Raw genomic sequence first — 21,934 nt, 5'->3', positions numbered from 1 at the left:
CTGACATCACTATGTCTTCTTCTGCCACTTAGCTGTGATTGCTTCTTGCAGATGTTGTAGCTTTTTCATCTCTTTTCTGTTGATTCTGACTTAAAGTAAATCAAGGGTGAGGCACTTAGTGCCATGGTCCAGTTGATAGGACAGAGCTGAGTGATAGGGTAGACTGGATGATCTTGGAGGTCTCTTCCAACCTGGTTGATTCTATGAAAATGGCTACAAAGTGAATGCAAATTTTTCATGTTTGAGTCCAATATGAGTCAGAATTTCATTTTATTCTCCAGATCGTTGACTTCCTGCATCTTTGCACACTGAAGTACTTGAAAAAATTCCAATGGGTTTCACACAAACTACTATCCCACCTCTCACGTGCCAAATTATGTCTGAACATGAACAGATACTCTGTTTAAACGAAGTTTTATTCATTCCACATACTCAAGACAGTGATTTGCCATTGGAATGGGCTGCCCAGGGAGGTGGTGGAGTCACCGTCCCTGGAGGTGTTCAAGGAAAGCCTGGCTGAGGCACTTAGTGCCATGGTCTAGTTGATTGGCTATGGCTGGCTGCTAGGCTGGCCTGGATGATCTTGGAGGTCTCTTCCAACCTGGTTGATTCTATGACTCTATAGTAATGCTTTAAGTTGCATGAAATATTCATTCAGCCTCGAGTTACAGAACCACTGCAAGTGAATTCACTTCCAAGAATAGTCTCCTGTGTAAAAAAGTAAAACTTCAAAAACCATCAGCTTCAGAAATTAGAACGTTTTAATACTTTACCTTTAGCCTCTGCAGCCTTTCTTCCAGCACTGTTTTTGTTTCTGGAGGGTCAAAGCAGTCCTTCAAAGACAGCTGAGTGCTGCTGAACCAGTCATTAAAATTCTTGCACTGACCTGAAAAAAAGACACATTCCAATTTTCTTCATTAATTGTATTTTGTAAAAGAAAATCCTATTTAACATGAGGAACTCAAAGGATTACTCATTAGATTTATCATTGCTACTTGTCAGAGGTTGCTTTTCATTACAGACAATGTGACAGAAAATGCTGCAGTTCATACTTTCTTTTTTCAACCCAACATGAATTGACAATAAACACAGCTGTTCACTTGGGAAGTACAGTCTGCTATACAAAGCAGTTTCATAGAATCATAGAAGCAGTCAGGGTTGGAAGGGAACACAAGGATCTTCTAGTTCCAACCTCCCTGCCATGGGCAGGGACACCATACCCTACATCACGCTGGCCACAGCCTCATCCAGACTGGCCTTAAACACTTCCAGGCATGGACTCTCAACCACCTCCCTGGGCAACCCATTCCAGCCTCTCACCACTCTCATAGTGCAGAACTTCCTCCTTCTCATAGTGCAGAACTTCCTCCTCACGTCCAGGCTGAACCTACCCATCTGCAGCTTTGCTCCATTCCCCCCAGTCCTGCCACTCCACGAAGCCTAAAAAGTCCCTCCCCAGCTTTTTTGTAGGCCCCCTTCAGATACTGGAAGGCCACAAGAAGGTCACCTCGCAGCCTCCTCTTCTCCAGACTGAACAGCCCCAACTCTTTCAGCCTGTCCTCATAGCAGAGCTGCTGCAGCCCTCAGATCATCCTCATGGCCCTTCTCTGGACATGCTCCAGCATCTCCACATCCTTCTTGTAATAGGGGCTCCAAAACTGGATGCAGTACTCCTGGTGGGGTCTCAACCACAGCAGAATAGAGAGGGAGAATCACCTCACTTGACCTGTTAGCCACACTTCTCCTGATGCAGCCCAGGACCTGGGTGGCCCTCCGGGCTGCAAGTGCTGGCTCATGTTGAGCTTCTTGTCCACCAACACCCCCACGTCCCTCTCCTCAGGGCTGCCCTCCAGCCAGTCACTGCCCAGCCTGGATTTGTGCTTGAGATTGCCTTGACCCAGATGCAGTTTCAGGAAGCAAAACCTGTCTCAGCTTATTGACAACTTTTCTTATTTCCACACAAATAAATATCAAATATCCACAAGGAGGGCCAGAGGAAGGAACCAGGAAACTACAGAGCTGTCAGCCTGACCTCAGTGCCAGGCAAGGTCATGGAATAGGTTGATCACAAAGCACCTGCAGGATGGCCAAGGGATCAGGCCCAGCCAGCATAGGTTTAGGAAGGACAGGTCCTGATTGACCAAGCTGATCTCCTTTTGTGATCAGGTTACCTGCCTGGTGAGTGTGGAGCAAGATGTGGATGTAGTCTACCTGGACTGCAGCAAAGCCTTTGACACCGACTGCCACAACAAACTCCTGGCCAAGCTGGCAGCTCATGGCTTGGACAGATTCACTCTGTGCTGGGTCAAGAACTGGCTGGATGGCCAGGCCCAGAGAGTGGTGGTCAATGGTGCCACATCCAGTTGGAAGCCAGTCACTACTGGTTGGACTGGATGATCTGGGAGGTCTCTTCCAGCCTAGTTCAATCTATGATTCTATGATAAACTAAAAAGTAACTACTAAGGCTAATCACTTTCATAACTACAATGAAATTAAGAAAAATAATTACTGAGTTTATGGTTTTTTTTCTGTATTTGTGCAATGCTCTGTTCCTCAATTATGCTTTATACTTTACATTCTTTTTTTTTTTCTTAATGTAAAAAATAGAAACCAAACTACTTTGATTCAGATTGTGTGGCTTGAAGGAATCAAAAACCATTTATATCTCGTGCAGACCCCTGAAGCAGTTTGAGATATTGAAGAAGTTCCACCCAGAGCTGTTGGAGCAAGTCCAGAAAAGAGTTACAAAGATGATCCAAGGATTGTAACATCTCTGCTATGAGAAAGGCTGAAGGAGCTGGGGTCATTCATTCTGGAGAAGAGAAGATTCTGAGGGGACCTAATAGCTGCCTTCCAATCACAGAATCAGTCAGGGTTGGAAAGTACCCCAAGGATCACCTAGTTCCAACCCCCCTCCCATGGGCAGGGAGAGCCTACCCTATAGAATCATAGAAACGGCCAAGTTGGAAAAGATCTCCAAACCTATTACTCAGCCACATCCAGTCAACCAGACCATGGCACTAAGTGCCTCAGGCAGGCTCTTCTTCAACACCTCCAGGGATGGTGACTCCACCACCTCCCTGGGCAGCCCATTCCAATGGCAAATCAATCTCTCTGAGAAGCACTTCCTCCTAACACCCAGCCAAGACCTCCCCTGGCACAACCTGAGACTGTGTCCCCTTGTTCTATTGCTGGTTGCCTGGGAGAAGAGACCAACCCCACCTGGCTACAGCCTCCCTTCAGGGAGTTGTAGATAGCAATGAGGTCCCCCCTGGGCCTCCTCTTCTGCAGGCTGCACACTCACAGCTCCCTCAGCCTCTGCTCACAGGGCTGTGCTCCAGGCCCCTCACCAGCTTTGTTGTCCTTCTCTGGACATGTTCCAGTATCTCAACATCTCTCTTGAACCGAAGAGCACAGAACTGGACACAGCACTCAAGGTGTGGCCTGAGCAGTGCTGAGTACAGGGGAAGAATAACCTCCCTTGTCCTATTGGCCACACTGTTCGTGACACAGGCCAGGATGCCATTGGCTCTCTTGGCCACCTGGGCACACTGCTGGCTCATGCTCAGCCTACTAAAGTGATTATGATGGTAAATACTAACCTATAAAGCTACATCAATGTGAAATGTGTTTGCTTACGGTTCAAAACGCCAATGAAGTGATCTTGAAACACATGTTTCTTCTTGTTAAATAAATCAGTGACACATTTAAGCTGCTTATTTAACTCATCCACATCAGGACAATCCGTCTCCTCTTGAAGTAATGTCACATAGTGCTCTTGCTGCAGAATTTTCTGGTGTATCTCCTAAGGTTACAGAAAAGGGCAAGAAAAATTAGGCTGTGCAAATAGAAATTGACTCTACAGAGCTGCTTTAGTACAAACTGGAGTTCTGCAAATGGAGTTAGTCCTGCTTAAGTGTCAAAGTAATTTACCATTCATTGGCATTAAGAAGGCCACCAATATGCAGATATGAGCACTGAACTCCTCTTGAGCAGTGTATATACATCTGAGTATATACACATAATTACACATACATTCACTCATGCACATTTTGGCATCACACAGAACAAATGTATGGTGTACAGTGAGGTAGTATGTTCTAGAGCACATAAACACCTAGAACCTATAACAGTATCACAGTATCATCAGGGTTGGAAGAGACCTCACAGATCATCAAGTCCAACCCTTTACCACAGAGCTCAAGGCCAGACCATGGCACCAAGTGCCATGTCCAATCCTGCCTTGAACAGCTCCAGGGACGGCGACTCCACCACCTCCCCGGGCAGCCCATTCCAGTGTCCAATGACTCTCTCAGGGAAGAACTTTCTCCTCACCTCCAGCCTAAATCTCCCCTGGTGCAGCCTGAGGCTGTGTCCTCTTGTTCTGGTGCTGGCCACCTGAGAGAAGAGAGCAACCTCCTCCTGGCCATAACCACCCCTCAGGTAGTTGTAGACAGCAATAAGGTCACCCCTGAGCCTCCTCTTCTCCAGGCTAACCAATCCCAGCTCCCTCAGCCTCTCCTCGTAGGGCTGTGCTCAAGGCCTCTCCCCAGCCTCGTCGCCCTTCTCTGGACACGCTCAAGCATCTCAATGTCCCTCCTAAACTGGGGGGCCCAGAACTGAACACAGTACTCAAGGTGAGGTCTAACCAGTGCAGAGTACAGGGGCAGAATGACCTCCCTGCTCCTGCTGACCACACCATTCCTGATGCAGGCCAGGATGCCACTGGCTCTCTTGGCCACCTGGGCACACTGCTGGCTCATGTTCAGGCGGGTATCAATCAGCACCCCCAGATCCCTCTCTGTCTGGCTGCTCTCCAGCCACTCCGACCCCAGCCTGTATCTCTGCATGGGGTTGTTGTGGCCAAAGTGCAGCACCCTGCACTTGGAGCTATTGAACCCCATCCCATTGGACTCTGCCCATCTGTCCAGGCGGTCAAGGTCCCGCTGCAGAGCCCTTCTGCCTTCCAACTTGTTGCCATAGGCAATACCACCCCTTAATCTCTTACTTGAAAGATAATTTAGGAGATGGAAGAGTTAATTAAAAGCTGTATCTCTCTTCCAATGCCTGTGGTTTCATGGTCACATACACTAGTGGTCTGATATCCAGAATGTGCATACTCCACTCACTCCTCAAGAGGATGTTTAAATTTTGCCAGCTTTTAACCTCCCAGAAAGCAAGCAGCCCTTTTTTCACCTCTCTCCCTGGTGCAAAGAGGATGGAAAGCTGGGTGAAAATGCTTACTGGGAGCTGCCCTTGCCAGCAGGCTCAGGAGGCAAAAAGACAATCTCTGTTTACTACCCAGTCCTGGAAAAGACACCATCCAGTACCCGCACTACTGCTTTGACATATCTTGGGTGGTATACAGTTGTCATGCCTACCACTAACCATTTCCAGTAGCTGCAAATGTTAACTACATCTGATAACACATCAAAAAAAAAAGGCTTTTTTTTTAATCATGTTTCTGGCAGCTTAAGGAAGTGTTCAAGCCAGGCTGTTCACTTGAGTTGTTCTAACAGTTGATAACATATACAGGAGAAACACTTTCAAAGACTTGCCCAGGATAGAAATAATGAATAAAAGCATAAAAGATGAGTAATTAGGGTCATGCTACCTCTAATTTAGTAAAGATCTCTAAAGTGTCAGATGGAGATAAAGCCTTTAAAAGTGATTCAGTCATTCCAATCTGTGTCTTGGCCAGATCAAGGTCTCCTTTTAATTCTGCAGTATTCACGCTGAGTTCACTGGTCCTCCTCTTTGTTGACAAGAGCTCCTTTATTAGCTCCATATTTTGCACAACAGATGATCTGATGACCTTAAAATTGGAAATGAATATATGTCAGATATTACAGTGGACTGATTTCCTACAGCATTACAGAAATCCATGGTAGACAAAAAGCAATGAAATGATCTGAAGTCCAGACATTTGCAATCACAGTTTGTTCCACTTTCTTTCCATCCCCCTCTACAAATTGAAAAATATAAGCATTTAAGCCCTGCTTTTCTGAGGAGGAATGATCTCTGTTCATCTTTAATAGTGATGCATTTAGTGGCACTGCTTTGGTAACAAATTCAGTTGTCAGTCTCCTTCAGGGTCTGCCCTGAGCTGGAAAAAGGCCTTACAGGTGCTTTGCTTATCACGCAGAAGAGGGTACCAGCTCTCTCTAGCAAACCTCCCTGCAGTGATCCCACCAGGGCAAATTCCCTACTCCTGTTCAAAAAACCAGGAAAGGACAGCAGTGAGATGGGAAGCTCTGGCTCCAGACCAGTCACTAAGGAGCAACAGGTCCTCAATCTTAGTTTTAAGGCTTCCGCTGATTATCATGAGACAACAGAATCATGGCCACATGCTGAAACACCACTGCAGGACATCCAGTGCTTCTCAGTGTGCCAGGGACCAGGTTGTTGAGTCCCTTCCTAAGCTCCTTAGATCACCTCACCTAGTGAAACTCCTCTGAGTTCACAGTCTGCTGAGGATAATCACATGAATAGCCAAATCAGGTCAAGTTCAAGGTGCACCTGACAGACACCAGGAGCAGATGCTCAGGGAACAGGCATACAACCAAGGTAGGCTAACATGGTCTCAGACAGCAGTGAAGGATGGGTTCTTTGCTGTGTAAAGTTAACACCAAAAGATTTTCTCACACTAAGCTATACTCAGGTAACGCTACAGTTCAGAATATAACCGCATGCTCAGTTGCTAGGATCAAAAAAGTGCCCACTGTGCCTTGTTCTTAGCCAAGAGCAAAAAGCAAGATATCAGTGATATTGGCCTCTTTCAGCATGCCTGCAAAACAGTTGGCTCAATTCTAAGACCTCAAAAAGCACAGAACAGAGAGCAACCTTTGTGTTTAGAATGATACATTCAGTTCTAACAACTGGAGAAAGCCTCCAATTCTCTTTGGATAGATTTAAGTCAAACCAAGAAATCATAGAATCACAGAATCAGCCAGGTTGGAAGAGACCTCCAAGATCATCCAGGCCAACCTAGCACCCAGCCATAGCCAATCAACTAGACCATGGCACTAAGTGCCTCAGCCAGGCTTTGCTTCAACACCTGCAGGGACGGCGACTCCACCACTCCCTGGGCAGCCCATTCTAACATCAATCACTCTCTCTGTCAAGAACTTCCTCCTAACATTCAGCCTATACCTCCCCTGGCACAACTTGAGACTGTGTCCCCTTGTTCTCTTGCTGCTTGCCTGGCAGAAGAGATAAATCCCCACCTGGCTACAGCCTCGCTTCAGGTAGGTGTAGATTATGAATGATTGTGCCCAAGATGATACCAGGAGCAGAGCTGCAATAATGAGTACTGGTACATCAGCTGTAAAACTTCTTTGTACCTGTAGCTCCAGTGGAGGTTCATTACTATTCAGAAGTTCTTCTATCTCAGCCACTGTGTTGTCGAATTTTTGGAGTTTCTGCTCTTGAGCTCGTAAGCAAGCCTAAAGTTAGGGAAAAAAACCATCAGTAACTGTGTAACCCCACAAATAAAAGTTCCCTGTTTCTGTTAGAAGACTATATTACTAATATCCTGATTCTGCATTTTGACATTTAGAGCTCCCATAACTGGCCCATCTCCTGATTTTAATTTTAGCAATTTACTTATTTTTTTGGTATTGGAGACAGAGGCAAAGCTGTTATTACTGCAAATCCAGCCTAAATTTATCATGGAATCATAGAATCAACCAGGTTGGAAGAGACCTCCAAGATCATCCAGTCCAACCCAGCACCCAGGCGTAGACAATCAACTAGACCATTGCACTAAGTGCCTCAGCCAGGCTTGGCTTCAACACCTTCAGGCACAGTGACTCCACCACCTCCCTGGGCAGCCCATTCCAATGCCAATCTCTCTCTTTGGCAACAACTTCCTCCTAACGTCCAGCCTAGATCTCCTCTGGCACAACTTGAGACTGTGTCTCCTTGTTCTGTTGCTGGTTGCCTGGCAGAAGAGACCAACACCCACTTGGCTACAGCCTCCCTTCAGGTAGTTGTAGACAGCAATGAGGTCTGCCCTGAACCTCCTCTTCTCCAGGCTGCACACTCCCAGCTCCCTCAGCCTCTCCTCACAGGGTTTGTGCTCCAGGCCTCTCAACAGCTTTGTTGCCCTTCTCTGGACATGTTCCAGCACTTCAACATCTCTCTTGAATTGAGGAGCCCAGAACTGAACACAGTACTCAAGGTGTGGCCTGAACAGTGCATAATTATTAACCTTAATTATTATCAGCCTTAATTATTTTACTTCTGTACTAACCCAAGTAAATATGCAGGGAAACAATTCTAATTTAATATTTATTTCTTGGTGCTTCCATTAAGAAGGTACAGTCTCAGACGCTACAGACATAAAGTCAAGAATTGGCATCATGATGGCATCCTTTGTCAGGGATGTGATAAAATATAACACATGCTGCAAACACTTTAAAATGTAAATCTTATGTATATTGAAATGACTTCTACTCATCTGAATGGATTTTGGATCAACCCAGCAAGGTGAATGTAAGACACAAGCTTCTATTTATGAAACAGCATATATATGAAAGAAACACACTGTCTTATATTCCCAAATCTATATTCCAATCTCCCTCAGGATAAAGTATTCCTTTGCAGTCTCTATGCAAGCCATCATCTAAACAAATTCATGTGCTGCAGCCCTTAAAAGACTTCCCATTTGCATACTGGCTACAGGGGAGAGCAGAATGTCTCTGTGCTAGTTGGAGCCTAGCTGGGATATTTTAGTGAGAGGAATGAGATGATAGGCTGTGAAAAGCAAACAGTGGTGATGGCTACTGCACTCATAGGCTTGCTGAGATGTATGAAAACAAGAACACAAACAGAGATAACAGAGTTTGCTCCCTGGCTTTTGGCTGCCTCCCTTCTCTCCCTCTTAACCTGCTCTCTAACTAAACTGTCTGCTTCCTAACTCCACAGGCTGATTCTTCAAACCCACCTTGAACATAAGGCAAAGTATGAAATAAGGTAGAGGGGTGGAAGGGAGGTGGAATGGTGATTGGGAGTCCCTCCTGGGTCTCTGGTTTCTGGGAGGGCTGTTGTACTTCTGTATTACCTTTTTAACTTGTCTATTTCTGTCTATAGCTGTATATAATGCAAAAATCTGTTTGTATATTGCACTAAGCTGTAAATATAAAGCTTCATTCTTTAATTTCCAGCTGCTGAGTCTAGTCTGGGTGACTTTCCTAAGTATGGGAGGGTGGGTAACATCCAAACCATCACAGTCTCTCTGTTCTTCCATGATGAGCTTCTTAAAACCACATGCACTGGTGCTCTGCTGGGCAGTCACAAATGACCTTGGGTTTCAGCATGACAAACACAGAGCAGCTGGTTTTAGTTTTGGGGGGTTTTGGTGCCATGGTCTAGCCTTGAGCTCTGTGGTAAAGGGTTGGACTTGATGATCTGTGAGGTCTCTTCCAACCCTAATGATACTGTGATACTGTGAACATTAAAGCAGCGATGCTCTAGGATCGACAACAAAGCAAATGAGAGTCAATCGATAAATTAACCTGATGTCATCTGTACTTAAAATACCAATATGCTGAATTAACTTTTCTCTCCTCCCATTCCACTTGTATTACAGCTCATGGGAAATATGGCTTGTCCCCACTGCCCTTTTCTCCCCTCTTTTGAAAATGATCCTTTCACAGGGAAGCAGCAGAGTAACCTCCACGCAGCCCCCTCCAGTACAGCCCTTTCTAAGCACCAGTAGCGGCACACCAGTCACATCATGTCGGGCTCGAGCAGTTTCCAGGTAACAAAATGGCTCTTAAGATGCAGTTGCCAGCTGGTGTATTTTTACTGGAACCTTCTGGGACCTGAACTACCCCAGGTAAATTCTAACAAGACAATGGCAAATGCAGTAATATCATGACAAAATAGCCACCTGGACTCTTTCACCGGGAAGATCTATACACAAAGAGCATCTTGGCTTTTTGATGCTCTGCAAATTAAAACAAACAAGCTGTGCTAATAGTAGCAGCAATGCTACAAATAAGCATAACAAAACACAGACCATTTGCAGCAAAAAACTGCCTGGATATTTTCAAAGTGGATGTTTGATATAATTCTGCCTCATCCAAGCAGGGAATTGTTTTTGTTTAGCAGGTACTGACTACAAGCAAGCTGGTCAATATGGCCCTAAAGGCAGAAATCAAAACATTTAACCCCATGTCTGGGACTTTTCAGTGGCACAGAGCTAGCACATGTGTTTTTACAGCCAATTGCACCCCAATACTGAGAGTTAATGCTTTAATCTGTGCAAGAGAGGATCTGCTTGATGCTTCCCTGTGTGCAGCCCTTGGATACCCTGAGCAGCCAGCCACTATTACGGCTGCGTTAAATTATGCTGGGGAGCACACTGGGACAAGGATCACAGGAGCAAATAAGCCACATTTGCAACCTCTTCTTGAACTGTGCACTGACCAGCCATTTCTGAGGCTTCAGTATCTTCACTGACAGACAATTTGTGACTAGAAAACTAATTGTCAGCCTATAGACATTCTCTTCTCTTGCCTCTCTAGGCATAAGAAATATCTCTATCACTCTACTTTGACTACAAACCTTCCAGGACTTCTCTTTGCTGTATGTTGGTACAACAACAAGAAAATTTTTTTTAGTCTAATGTAGTGCTTGCAATGTTGAATCCATTTGAAACAATTTAGTACACATATACACTACCTTTTAACTAGTTTCTAGGACCCAAATCCTCAATACATTATGCAGTATCTTCAGTGAAGCTATCCATGCAAAGGTTACAACATTCTCTTCCTTTGTAGTGCTGATATTTTTAGGAGATGTGCATGTTTACAATGCACATTACAGTGTAAGCTAAGGGTAAAAGAAACTTCCATTCAAATTACCTGCAGCTGTGTGAGGTCCTCTTCAGTCAGACAATGGTCTTCTGCATTCTTAAGTTCTGCTTTTGCCCAAGCGTCGATTGTGCCACTTAGACCAAGAAGTTTGTCCCACAAAGCCTGAGCTCTTCCCAAATTATCACAGTAGTTTTCAGTCTTTTCATTGATCTACCACGAGATTTACAGACAGAAAACATACAGAGATTTCAAAAACATTAAGTTATATTCTAAAAGCAAAAGGCAGCACAATAAAATCTGAGCGAGATGAAGCCACCCACAAAAGCAACGAGGGAAGGGGAAAAAAAAAACAAGCAAGGGGAAAAAAAAAATAATCTCATGTGTCTTCACAGTGGACTAGCCATGGAGAAGATATTTAAATCCCTGACACACATGTCGCCAAACATACCAATCACAATGGCAGCTTGCCAGTTTTAAGGCAGGTTTAGGAAGGAGCCTTGCTCATTAATGTTGATCTACTCCCAGTAAATACCGTCTAATCTCAGTATTGATGCACTGCTTAGATCGACAGTGGCAAACATTTCTCACCAAAAGCACCAGCACTGTAATTCCCCAGATTGTTTCCAAAAATTAAATGCACAGAAGTTGTTATGGAAGCTTAGAGATTCGTGCAGAAAGCACAAACGTTGCCTTGCAGTATTTACTGTCGAGGAGTACTCACCATATAAACTACCTAAGAGATCAGAAACGTTACACCAACAGACAACCTGGAAGCTTTGCTCTGGTAAACACTTGGATTTATCTCTTACAAAAATCTTTGCCAGGTTGCACTTAATTTATTTCAAATATTACCCACATGTCAGAATCAATTACTATAATGCATAACAGATAAGACCACCCTGATAATTTACTTTTTACATACATCCAGCCATCTGTCCACAATAATGTTAGCCTCATTCTCGAACGGAGGCTCCTCAAAGCTTCTCATTTTATTGAGCTGGAATTGAAGGGTTTTGCAGATCTGATTTATTTTGTCTACATCTTCAGAGTGATCATTAAACTCCTCTTTTGCCTCTTCAATCTGTGAACAAAAGACCAAAGGAGTATTTACCAGCACATTTATGACTGTTTATTCAGCAAAACAGTTTTAACTGATGTGCTGCTCTTTTGAAACCGACAGCACTACACGAAAGAATCTATCTTTTATATTATGATGAGAAAGTGTATCCTGTGTTGTCAGATTCTTGTCATGCTGATAGGAACATTTCCCTGTTAGAAATCCATATCATTCTCTGTTTGTCTGCATAACAGCTGAGTGGGAACCATAGATAATACATTTCTAAGAGCTTTTCTTTAGCAGTCGTAATCTGAAGATCCAAGGGGACTGTACATCCACACACAGAACCTCTGTCACAGAAATAAACAATGCCCAACAAAGCAATCATCTGAGATACTATTACAGCTCTAAAAATATAACCTGGCATTCTGATCCCCAGGTTTTGAACTACTCAATAAAAGCTTGAATCCTACTTAAACAGAGCCCTTGTCAAATATGTCACTGCCAGAAACTGAAATGTCCCTTTTCCCTGCTTTCTCTTTAAGCACTGGATTGCCTCTTTGTGCTCCATTGTAATGCCAGTGTTTACAAACAACAGGGAAGCTGGATGGAAAAGAAACACTGACCTCTAGTGTTAGGCAATTTGATACTGAATCTCTACCTTCCCCGAGACACACATCACATCTTCACACAGAGATACCATCGGCCACTGAGAAAAGGGGAGGGACAGCAGAGCAATCCTCACAAACTAGAACAAGGCAGAGAATCTCCTCTGTTACTATTTAATGAAATTATAAGTCATAAATCATCAGCTAAGTTATATTAAATAAGTCATAAATCACCTAAGTCATAGAATCATAGAATCAACCAGGTTGGAAGAGACCTCCAAGATCATCCAGTCCAACCTAGCACCCAGCCCTAGCCAGTCAACTAGACCATGGCACTAAGTGCCTCAGCCAGGCTTTTCACAGTATCACAGTATTATTAGGATTGGAAGAGACCTCACAGATCATCAAGTCCAACCCTTTACCACAGAGCTCAAGGCTAGACCATGGCACCAAGTGCTACGTCCAATCCTGCCTTGAACAGCTCCAGGGATGGCGACTCCACCACCTCCCCGGGCAGCCCATTCCAGTGTCCAATGACTCTCTCAGTGAAGAACTTTCTCCTCACCTCCAGCCTAAATCTCCCCTGGTGTAGCTTGAGGCTGTGTCCTCTCGTTCTGGTGCTGGCCACCTGAGAGAAGAGAGCAACCTCCTCCTGGCCACAACCACCCCTCAGGTAGCTGTAGACAGCAAACTACACCTTGAACACCTCCAGGGATGGTGACTCCACCACCTCCCTGGGCAGCCCATTCCAATGCCAATCACTCTCTCTGACAACAACTTCCTCCTTACATCCAGCCTAGACCTACCCTGGCACAACTTGAGACTGTGTCCCCTTTTTCTATTGCTGGTTGCCTGTGAGAAGAGACCAACTCCCACCTGGCTACAATGACCCTTCAGGTAGTTGTAGACAGTAATAAGATCACCCCTGAGCCTCCTCTTCTCCAGGCTGCACACCCCCAGCTCCCTCAGCCTCTCCTCATAGGGTTTGTGTTCCAGGCCCCTCACCAGCTTTGTTGCCCTTCTCTGGACATGTTCCAGCACCTCAACATCTTTCTTGAATTGAGGGGCCCAGAACTGGACACAGCACTCAACATATAGTCATAAATCAAGGACACAGCAGGTATTGAGGACTAGAGTTCCAGAAATCAAGAGTTGCAAAACTCAAGGTGAGGAAGAAGGGTTGATAACAGAGCAAAGGGTCTCCATACTCACTGGTGAAACCAACAAGAGACCCAGCCTCAGCTGAAGCGGGGGTGGCACACAGACACCAAACCACTGCCTGAGGGAAGAAACTGCTTACATGTGAAATATGAAACCTGTAGAGTAGAATGGGTCGTGATGGACATGCTGCTCTGTGTAACTCCAGGGCATGGACAGCTGCGTGCAGTGGTTGCATTGTTTAGTCAGGAAGAATGTACTGGCTGTCTAATTTTTGTCTAAAAAGTGATAAACTTGGAATTAAGTAGGAGGTTGGCCAGCAATGCCTACTCATTCAAGCCTCAAGTTGTGCCAGGGGAGGTCTAGGCTGGAGGTTAGGAAGAAGTTCTTCACAGAGAGAGTGACTGGCATTGGAATGGGCTGCCCAGGGAGGTGGTGGAGGCACCATCCCTGGAGGTGTTGAAGCAAAGCCTGGATGAGGCACTTAGTGCCATGGTCAAGTTGACTGGATAGGGCTGGGTGCTAGGTTGGACTGGATGATCTTGGAGGTCTCTTCCAACCTGGTTGATTCTATGATTCATCAGCTAATGCAAAAGCTACTGCAAATGTTTAACTGCTGCCAAAGACAGCATGGAGCAAACGTTAGTTACAGCAGCAGAGGCTCTTATGTAGAAGGCCTGTCCTAAGTCTGTCTCTGAATGAGGTGGCAATGACATACAGTCAGGTAGATAAGTTCCAGCTTGAGAGGCAGGACAGCTCTCTCACAGACAAGTTTCCGAGCCATGTGCCATGCTGACACTTCTGCACAGCTTCTATTCCCAATCCTCTGTGCTCAGGAGAAGGTCTCTGCACAGCATTGCACATTGCAAACAAACCCTGCAGCCTTGCCTGGGACCCAGTGGCATGAGCAAGGAGAGGATACAGATCTACCATCTTGGTTAGAAGCTACAGCAACAGCAGAGAAACAGGCAGCCCCAAATAGGTGCATTACCTATTCTGTTTGCTTTAAGTGGTTTAAAGGATCTTCTCAGTAACAAATGAAGGAGTTGGTTTTCTGTATTGAGAGAGTATCCACTAGTTTTTCATTTGGTAGAAAATACAGAATCATTCTGCAGGGCATAGCTGAATAGGGCTGAATTCAGCACATGTTTATGGTAGGACAGGATTTCATTACTTAGATCATAGGTTTTCTGTGTTTGGTTTTTTTGAGGTTTTGTTGGTTTGCCTTTGTTTTGCTCCTTCCTCCATCTCCCCCCACCTTTTCTTTTTAAATCTCTCTCCTTTTAGACAAACTTGATTCATTAAACAAAGCTAGATTTCAACTTAGGACAAAACCCTAAGTGTATTTTTGGAAGCCAAAGTGAGAGCAAGGTCTTAACATTTGCCCTTAAAGTTGAAGTGTATAAAAGCAACACTAGACTCAAATGCTCCTCAGAAAGGCCAAAGGTTCTTATTACTCACCTTTGTTATTAGTCTGTTCAAGTTCTCCTTCCCCATGTAAGATGTTTGCTGTGAAAGCACTATCTCCTGTTTCTGGATGATGCTAGTCAGGCTAGTTTTGCAGCTTTGATATTGTTTCAGGAGATCCAGAGCCCTTGCACACTGCTCCTGGCTGTTAAAAAGAGATGTATTATTTATGGCCTAAGCATAAAACAGTAGCCTCAGTCTCTTGATGGCTTCTTTCTCCTATACTTCAGTATCACTTTTCTTTTTGAATGTGCTAGCATGTAATTCACAGCAAATGCAGAAGACACATCATTCCCAGCAGCAGCCAGGTTTTCTTTTGAACACAGTAAAGCCCAATAGGAACCTGCTAAATGATGTCTTAAAAACCAGATAAAATTCATGAGCTTTGGATGTAACATTCGATAAGGAATTCTTTGGTTTGTGATAGTTTATAGCATTATAATTGTTACTGTGTGAGTATTGCATTTACTTTAAAGCATGGTCTAAAACTTTTTTGCTGTTTCATTTTACCAGCAAACTTCTTACCTGTACAATAGCACTTTAAAACATAGCTTTTCTCCTTACCATTCAGCAAGCAAGAGTTTTGTATCCTCCCATAACCTCTCTGTATCTCTGCACTGTTCATTTGCTTCCTCTGCTTTTTCTTCTTTGATCTGTGGGAGCTTATTAACAATTTCTTGCAGAGGTTTCATTTCAGCAGCAGCACAATCCAATTCCTTTTCCAATTCCATTAATGATTTCACCCTTTATTAGGAAAAAGATTAAATACAGTCTCATATTGAAGCATTTGATTTTTTCCCCCCTCTGTGTTATTAAGTTTCCTACAAATTCATCCTGAGCTGCACACACTGACAATACTAAATGACATCATTGAAAGTTTAATTTGATCTTCAGTTTGTGCAATTTGACACAGCCCTTCAGAGGAGTTATGCTGACCTAAGCCCTTTGAGAAAGTAATCCCAAATCCTAAATGCCAATAGGGTCTGTATGAAAACAGTGAATTATTTAGTCTTAAAAGGTAAGTGGATTCTGGTCTAATACAGGATGCTCTGACATCCACAACTCAGAAAATGGTCACAGCTTACAAACTCCTCTCTTCTCCCTTTTTCCTCCATGTAAACATTAGGGAATAGTTTATTCATCCTTTGCAAGGCTGCAAACAGGACCCCCTTAAACTTTTTGAGACTTATCTATCATGAGGCACTTAGTGCCATGGTCTTGTTGATTGGCTAGGGCTGGGTGCTAGGTTGGACTGGATGATCTTGAAGGTCTCTTCCAACCTGGTTGATTCTATGATTCTATGTTAGTGACTTTCTGAGATCATGGGAAAATAACACAAGGCTTCTACACCGCAGAGTTTCACATCACATGAATCAGTGCTCAGCAAGATAACCTGTCTCTGACAGTTTTCTTATAATCAAGATCATAACAATCAAATTCCTTCTGTTTTTCCCTCATCAACGATATTTCAAACAAACACATATATAAGACTTTAAAAGAAAACTAAAAATGGAGGAGGTTTTATTTCCTGCAACAGAAAGAATAACATGCATGTTCACAGCTTCCTTAGTGCTCTACAGATTCTTCAAGACATATTCAGGTGTGCTAGTTTGAGCCTAGCTGGGATATTTTAGTGAGAGGAATTAGATTACAGGCTGTGAAAAGGAAACAGTGGTGATGGCTGCTTCACTCATAGGCTTGCTGAGATGGATAAGAATAAGAACACAAACATAGAGTAAGACAGTTTGCTCTCTGGCTTTGGCTGCACTTCTCTCTCTCTCTAACCTGCTGTCTGTGTACCTAATCCTTCTACTTCCTAACCCCCCTGGCTGATCCTGCAAACTCACCTTGAACATAAAGCAAAGTCTGGGGTAATGTAGAGGGGTGGGGAGAAGGCAGAAGGGTGGCTGGGAGCCCCTCCTGGGGACTCAGGTTTCTGGGAGGGCTGTTGTGTTTCTCTATTACTTTTTAACTTGAATATTTCTGTCTATAACTGTAGATACTGTAAATACTGTGCTAAGCTGCAAACATAAAGCTTCATTCAATTTCCAGCTTGGCTAAGTCTAGTCTGGGTGACTTTCACAAGTGGGGGGGGTAGGTAACACCCAAACCATCACATCAGGTTTCAGTGCTCTGCTGAGAAGAGGCCACACACCCTCTGAGTTCACTGAAATGATGAGTTAAAAGAGCTTTAAAAAGGAATTTACCTTTGTTGAAGAGCTGGAATTGTTGGATCCTTCAAGCCTATTTTGTCAATCCTGCCACGCAGATCCTGAATATTCTTGCGAAGTTCACTGTTTTTTGTGGAAAAAACCTTGTATAAGTCTTTTTCACCTGCAAGCATCTGTTCATTTAAGAGACTGCAAGCCACATTTAGCTCTTCAGATAAAGTCAGAACGAGGTTTTCACAGCAAGTTGTTCTCCCGGATTCAGCATCTTCCAAACAGATATCAACTGCTTTCAGACGTCCATCCAAGCATTTAGCCTGCTCTGTGATATGAGAAACTCCTTGTGCAGCCTCTTGCAATGCTTTTCTCTGTATTTCAGGTTGACCTGGGGAATCTGTGAGACATTTGATGGAAGAATGAATTTTCCTCAGTGAGGCCATAAAAGCTTCCAGATCTTTAAGGACTGTTTCCCGGATCTGCATTTTATGGCTCATTTCTTCAAGCTGGTTTTGATAGTAAACCATAATTTTACTTGCAGCTTGCAGGTCTATTGGATTAAATTCATCTCTTGCTGAACTATCTAGGTGTTCCAATTGTTTGCACACTTCAATCTGATTTAATATGGACCTCTGAAGCTCCTGAAATTGAGAAAACAACCAACAATTTTAGCCAGTGAAAGAAAATCTGCATCCAGCATTTAGGCTGAATCTATGACTGAAAAACAAATTGTACTACCAATAAAATCAGTACACAAAACAGGGTGGTTAAGAAGGAAAAACTCCTCTTTTCCTACTCCAGTCTAAGGTGGAGGAAAGGAAAAAGAAGAAATATCAAACAAGATGGTATTCCACACACAGAGGGAATTTGGTCAGCAGTATTGAAAGCCTAAGCTTCTTTCCAGCAATCAGACAAGAAGGCGAGAAAGATGATGAGAGTCCTGGGACTGGGACAACAGGATTTTGCAGTGGAAAATCATAGAATCAACCAGGTTGGAAGAGACCTCCAAGATCATCCAGTCCAACCTATCCCCCAGCCCTAGCCAGTCAACTAGACCATGGCACTAAGTGCCTCAGCCAGGCTTTGCTTCAACACCTCCAGGGATGGTGACTCCACCACCTCCCTGGGCAGCCCATTCCAATGCCAATCACTCTCTCTGACAACAACTTCCTCCTAACATCCAGCCTAGACCTACCCCTGGCACAACTTGAGACTGTCCCCTTGTTCTGTTGCTGGTCACCTGGGAGAAGAGACCAACCCCCACCTGGCTACAGTGTCCCTTCAGGTAGTTGTAGACAGCAATGAGGTCACCCCAGAGCCTCCTCTTCTCCAGGCTAAACAACCCCAGCTCCCTCAGCCTCTCCTCATAATTCAGAGAGAGCACAGGCAGCCACACAGATGTTTGTTACTCTGCTACCTTTTAAGGCTTTTTATGATTTACCTTTGGAGAAGACTTCTGCACATTTACAAAAATCTCTTGTAAAATCTGCATGCTGTCTGGTTGCAGCCCTCAGACAAACAGCAGTGTGTCAGTGTTATGAAATGCCAAATGTGCAGCACACTGGGATAAAATTCAGGGTCCTTCCAGCCAAAAAAAAGTCATGTGAACCAAACAGCACACATGCTCTCTGCCCTACAGCTTAAGAGACCTAAACCCTACTTAAGAGCCAAGGGCAGACACATAAAAACATTGAGCCTTCGTAACTGTCAGTGTGTTCAGCTTGGAGCCATTCATCCAACCTAATAGACAGAAGAGAACCTAGGCATGAGACATAGATAGCAGGTGAACAAGCTACTGCATATGTGCAGAGCTTCCAAAACCATCCTGAGATATGATTTATTTGACTTAATTTTGATGCTGAAGAGATTTATACTCTTACTTCCATTCTTCTGCAGATGACTGAGTGACAGCCCATAGCAGGCCACATTTTTCACCTTGTGACTGTCCACAATCTTCTGAATTATGCCTTGGACATCAGTAGCATCACCATGTCAGATGATGCTGGCCCACCTTGTTGGCTCACTGCTCAGATACCTCAGCAGATGTGACACAGGCAGCTTACCTTAGCTCACAGTATAAGACATCATGTATGTGACTCCACAAAGCTGTATAAAGCCAGGTTGGAACACTTTAAATATGAATCAAAGGGAAGACCTAACCTAATGTGAAATGCTCACAAGCTCTTTACAGTAGAATCAGGTTGGAACACTTTATGAATCAAAGAGAAGACCTAACCCAATGTGAAATGCTCACAAGCTCTTTACAGCAGAGCCTACTGAGGGTCCCCAGCTGGCTCTACAGCAGCAATGACACTTAAAGCAAAGACAGTAAAATGTTGTTATGGAGTTCAGAAGATTTGGGAAGTCTTTGGAGTGCTTCCAAACTCATGAGTTCCAAACCCCATGAGGTTCTCTAATTCCTAGACATATTAAGAAGTGCTCTGGCTAGGGTGGTCTGTGGTGTCTGCATTTTCCCTTACCTTTAGTTCCCTATAAGCAAGATCACTGTTCATCAGATTAAACTGCTGGATGTCCTTTTTCTTCAGCCGCTCATCTAATTCACACAGAAGAATGGATTCATTTTCTATTGGCAAGACAATTTCCAAAGCAGTCCTTAAAGAATTTGTTCTACAAAGGAAAAAGTAATAAAACATGAACTGGAAAAGCAAGCAAGAAAAAAACACTCAGCATTTTACAGGACAAAAAGCCAGAGAGTTAATGTTAATTCAGTGTCTAACAGATGTAACCCTCCTCCTCCTGAAGTCAAAGGAGTTTTTTCATTGACTAGTAAGAAAACCATTTTGAATTCCAGTGAATTTAACCAAAAGGTTGAAGGAATTGAACCAAAGGGTTGAAAGAAATAGCAGTAAACTTGGGAATACTGCAGAGTGACGTTACAAAGATCTGACTTTGTGCTTCTTGGAGAGATTCATATTGTCTGCAATGTGTACATCAATCAAGTATAATTAAGAAAAGCTTCACTCTGTGAGATTTATTTTGAAGGTTAAAGATGTGCAGGTGTATTCTGTAATGCACACTATTCCCTTCACAGTACACATGTTAGTTACAACGACCTCTTCCTCGGCTGATATCGTGAAGTGTTGCTTCATACCTGGTACTTAGAATATCCTGAAGCTCTTCCCATTCTTTTTTCAGTTTGCTTTTTGTCTCAGAGATAGGAACCTGCTGCATTTCATCCACAAGATTTTCCAGAGTAGAGGAGATGTCTTCCAGTTGTGTCCAACCAGAACTGGCTTCACTCTCTATCACCTATAAGATATGCAGTGCTAATTGTATTAATATCAAAGTATCACCAAGGTTGGAAGAGACCTCACAGATCATCAAGTCCAACCCTTTACCACAGAGCTCAAGGCTAGACCATGGCACCAAGTGCCACGTCCAATCCTGCCTTGAACAGCTCCAGGGACGGCGACTCCACCACCTCCCCGGGCAGCCCATTCCAGTGTCCAATGACTCTCTCAGTGAAGAACTTTCTCCTCACCTCCAGCCTAAATCTCCCCTGGCACAGCCTGAGGCTGTGTCCTCTTGTTCTGGTGCTGGCCACCTGAGAGAAGACAGCAACCTCCTCCTGGCCACAACCACCCCTCAGGTAGTTGCAGACAGCAATAAGGTCACCCCTGAGCCTCCTCTTCTCCAGGCTAACCAATCCCAGCTCCCTCAGCCTCTCCTCGTAGGGCTGTGCTCAAGGCCTCTCCCCAGCCTCGTCGCCCTTCTCTGGACACGCTCAAGCATCTCAATGTCCCTCCTAAACTGGGGGGCCCAGAACTGAACACAGGACTCAAGGTGTGGTCTAACCAGTGCAGAGTACAGGGGCAGAATGACCTCCCTGCTCCTGCTGACCACACCACTCCTGATGCAGGCCAGGATGCCACTGGCTCTCTTGGCCACCTGGGCACACTGCTGGCTCATGTTCATGATACTGTACTTCTCAATGGACTCATAAAATTAGCCACAAGAGTGTCTACAGAAGTGAAAACAGCACTTCAGAGTAACAGTATTTCCTTTTTAAGATGCCATTTTTAGGGACACACTCTACCATCTTTTTATGATTACAAATTCCATTTTACACACTACATTTTAGAAAAGGCTCAGTAAACACAGTGCAGCCATTTTTGCTATGAGAACAAACACAAAATATCTCAACTTAGCTATGTTGAGAAGAGCAAAAAGTAAACACAGAACTGCAGCAAGTTTTGAGATGCCAGGTAAGTTTTGTACTCCTTTCAAGCAAGGGCTTGAAACATGTCAGCTATAAATTCTCCAACATCAATTATGTGCCTTTTACCAATCCCTTAAGTCCTCACAAACCCAATCAGGTTATAGACCCTGAAACAGATTCATTCTGCACATACACCAGTGCCAATTGATGGCTCAACTCTAATGACTCATCCAGCCCTGACCATGGTCCACCACTTTCTGCTACTGCTGACAAAATAGTTGCTTTCCATAGTTGTTTTTACTTTCCACTAGACTTATTTCAACCTACATATCATGATCTCAGAGTTGCCAATTTCTTTTTTTTTTCCCTGAGGAGAGGGGCTTGGGGGTGCTGGTGGACAAGAAGCTCAAAATGAGCCAGCAGTGTGCACTTGCAGTCCAGAAAGCCAACCAGAGCCTGGGCTGTATCAGAAGTGT

General features: G+C 44.1%; 1 protein-coding gene across 1 annotated transcript in view; it reads right to left on the bottom strand.

Moving 5' to 3' along the window:
- The window catches only part of LOC135182850 (nesprin-2-like), a 277,205-nt gene that overhangs the window by 177,892 nt on the left and 77,379 nt on the right, over window positions 1-21,934 (bottom strand). The window contains exons 27-37 of the mRNA XM_064157392.1: window positions 20,391-20,548; window positions 19,759-19,906; window positions 17,321-17,919; window positions 15,678-15,857; window positions 15,108-15,258; window positions 11,746-11,904; window positions 10,872-11,033; window positions 7,344-7,445; window positions 5,615-5,815; window positions 3,640-3,805; window positions 774-886 (exon numbers count right to left, since the gene is read on the bottom strand). Coding sequence (XP_064013462.1) covers window positions 774-886; window positions 3,640-3,805; window positions 5,615-5,815; window positions 7,344-7,445; window positions 10,872-11,033; window positions 11,746-11,904; window positions 15,108-15,258; window positions 15,678-15,857; window positions 17,321-17,919; window positions 19,759-19,906; window positions 20,391-20,548 — 2,139 coding nt within the window. The remainder of the gene's footprint in view (window positions 1-773; window positions 887-3,639; window positions 3,806-5,614; window positions 5,816-7,343; window positions 7,446-10,871; window positions 11,034-11,745; window positions 11,905-15,107; window positions 15,259-15,677; window positions 15,858-17,320; window positions 17,920-19,758; window positions 19,907-20,390; window positions 20,549-21,934) is intronic.

This window comes from Pogoniulus pusillus, chromosome 1 (genome assembly GCF_015220805.1).
Source record: "Pogoniulus pusillus isolate bPogPus1 chromosome 1, bPogPus1.pri, whole genome shotgun sequence".
NCBI lineage: Eukaryota > Metazoa > Chordata > Aves > Piciformes > Lybiidae > Pogoniulus > Pogoniulus pusillus.
This window is presented reverse-complemented; position numbering and strand designations above follow the sequence as displayed.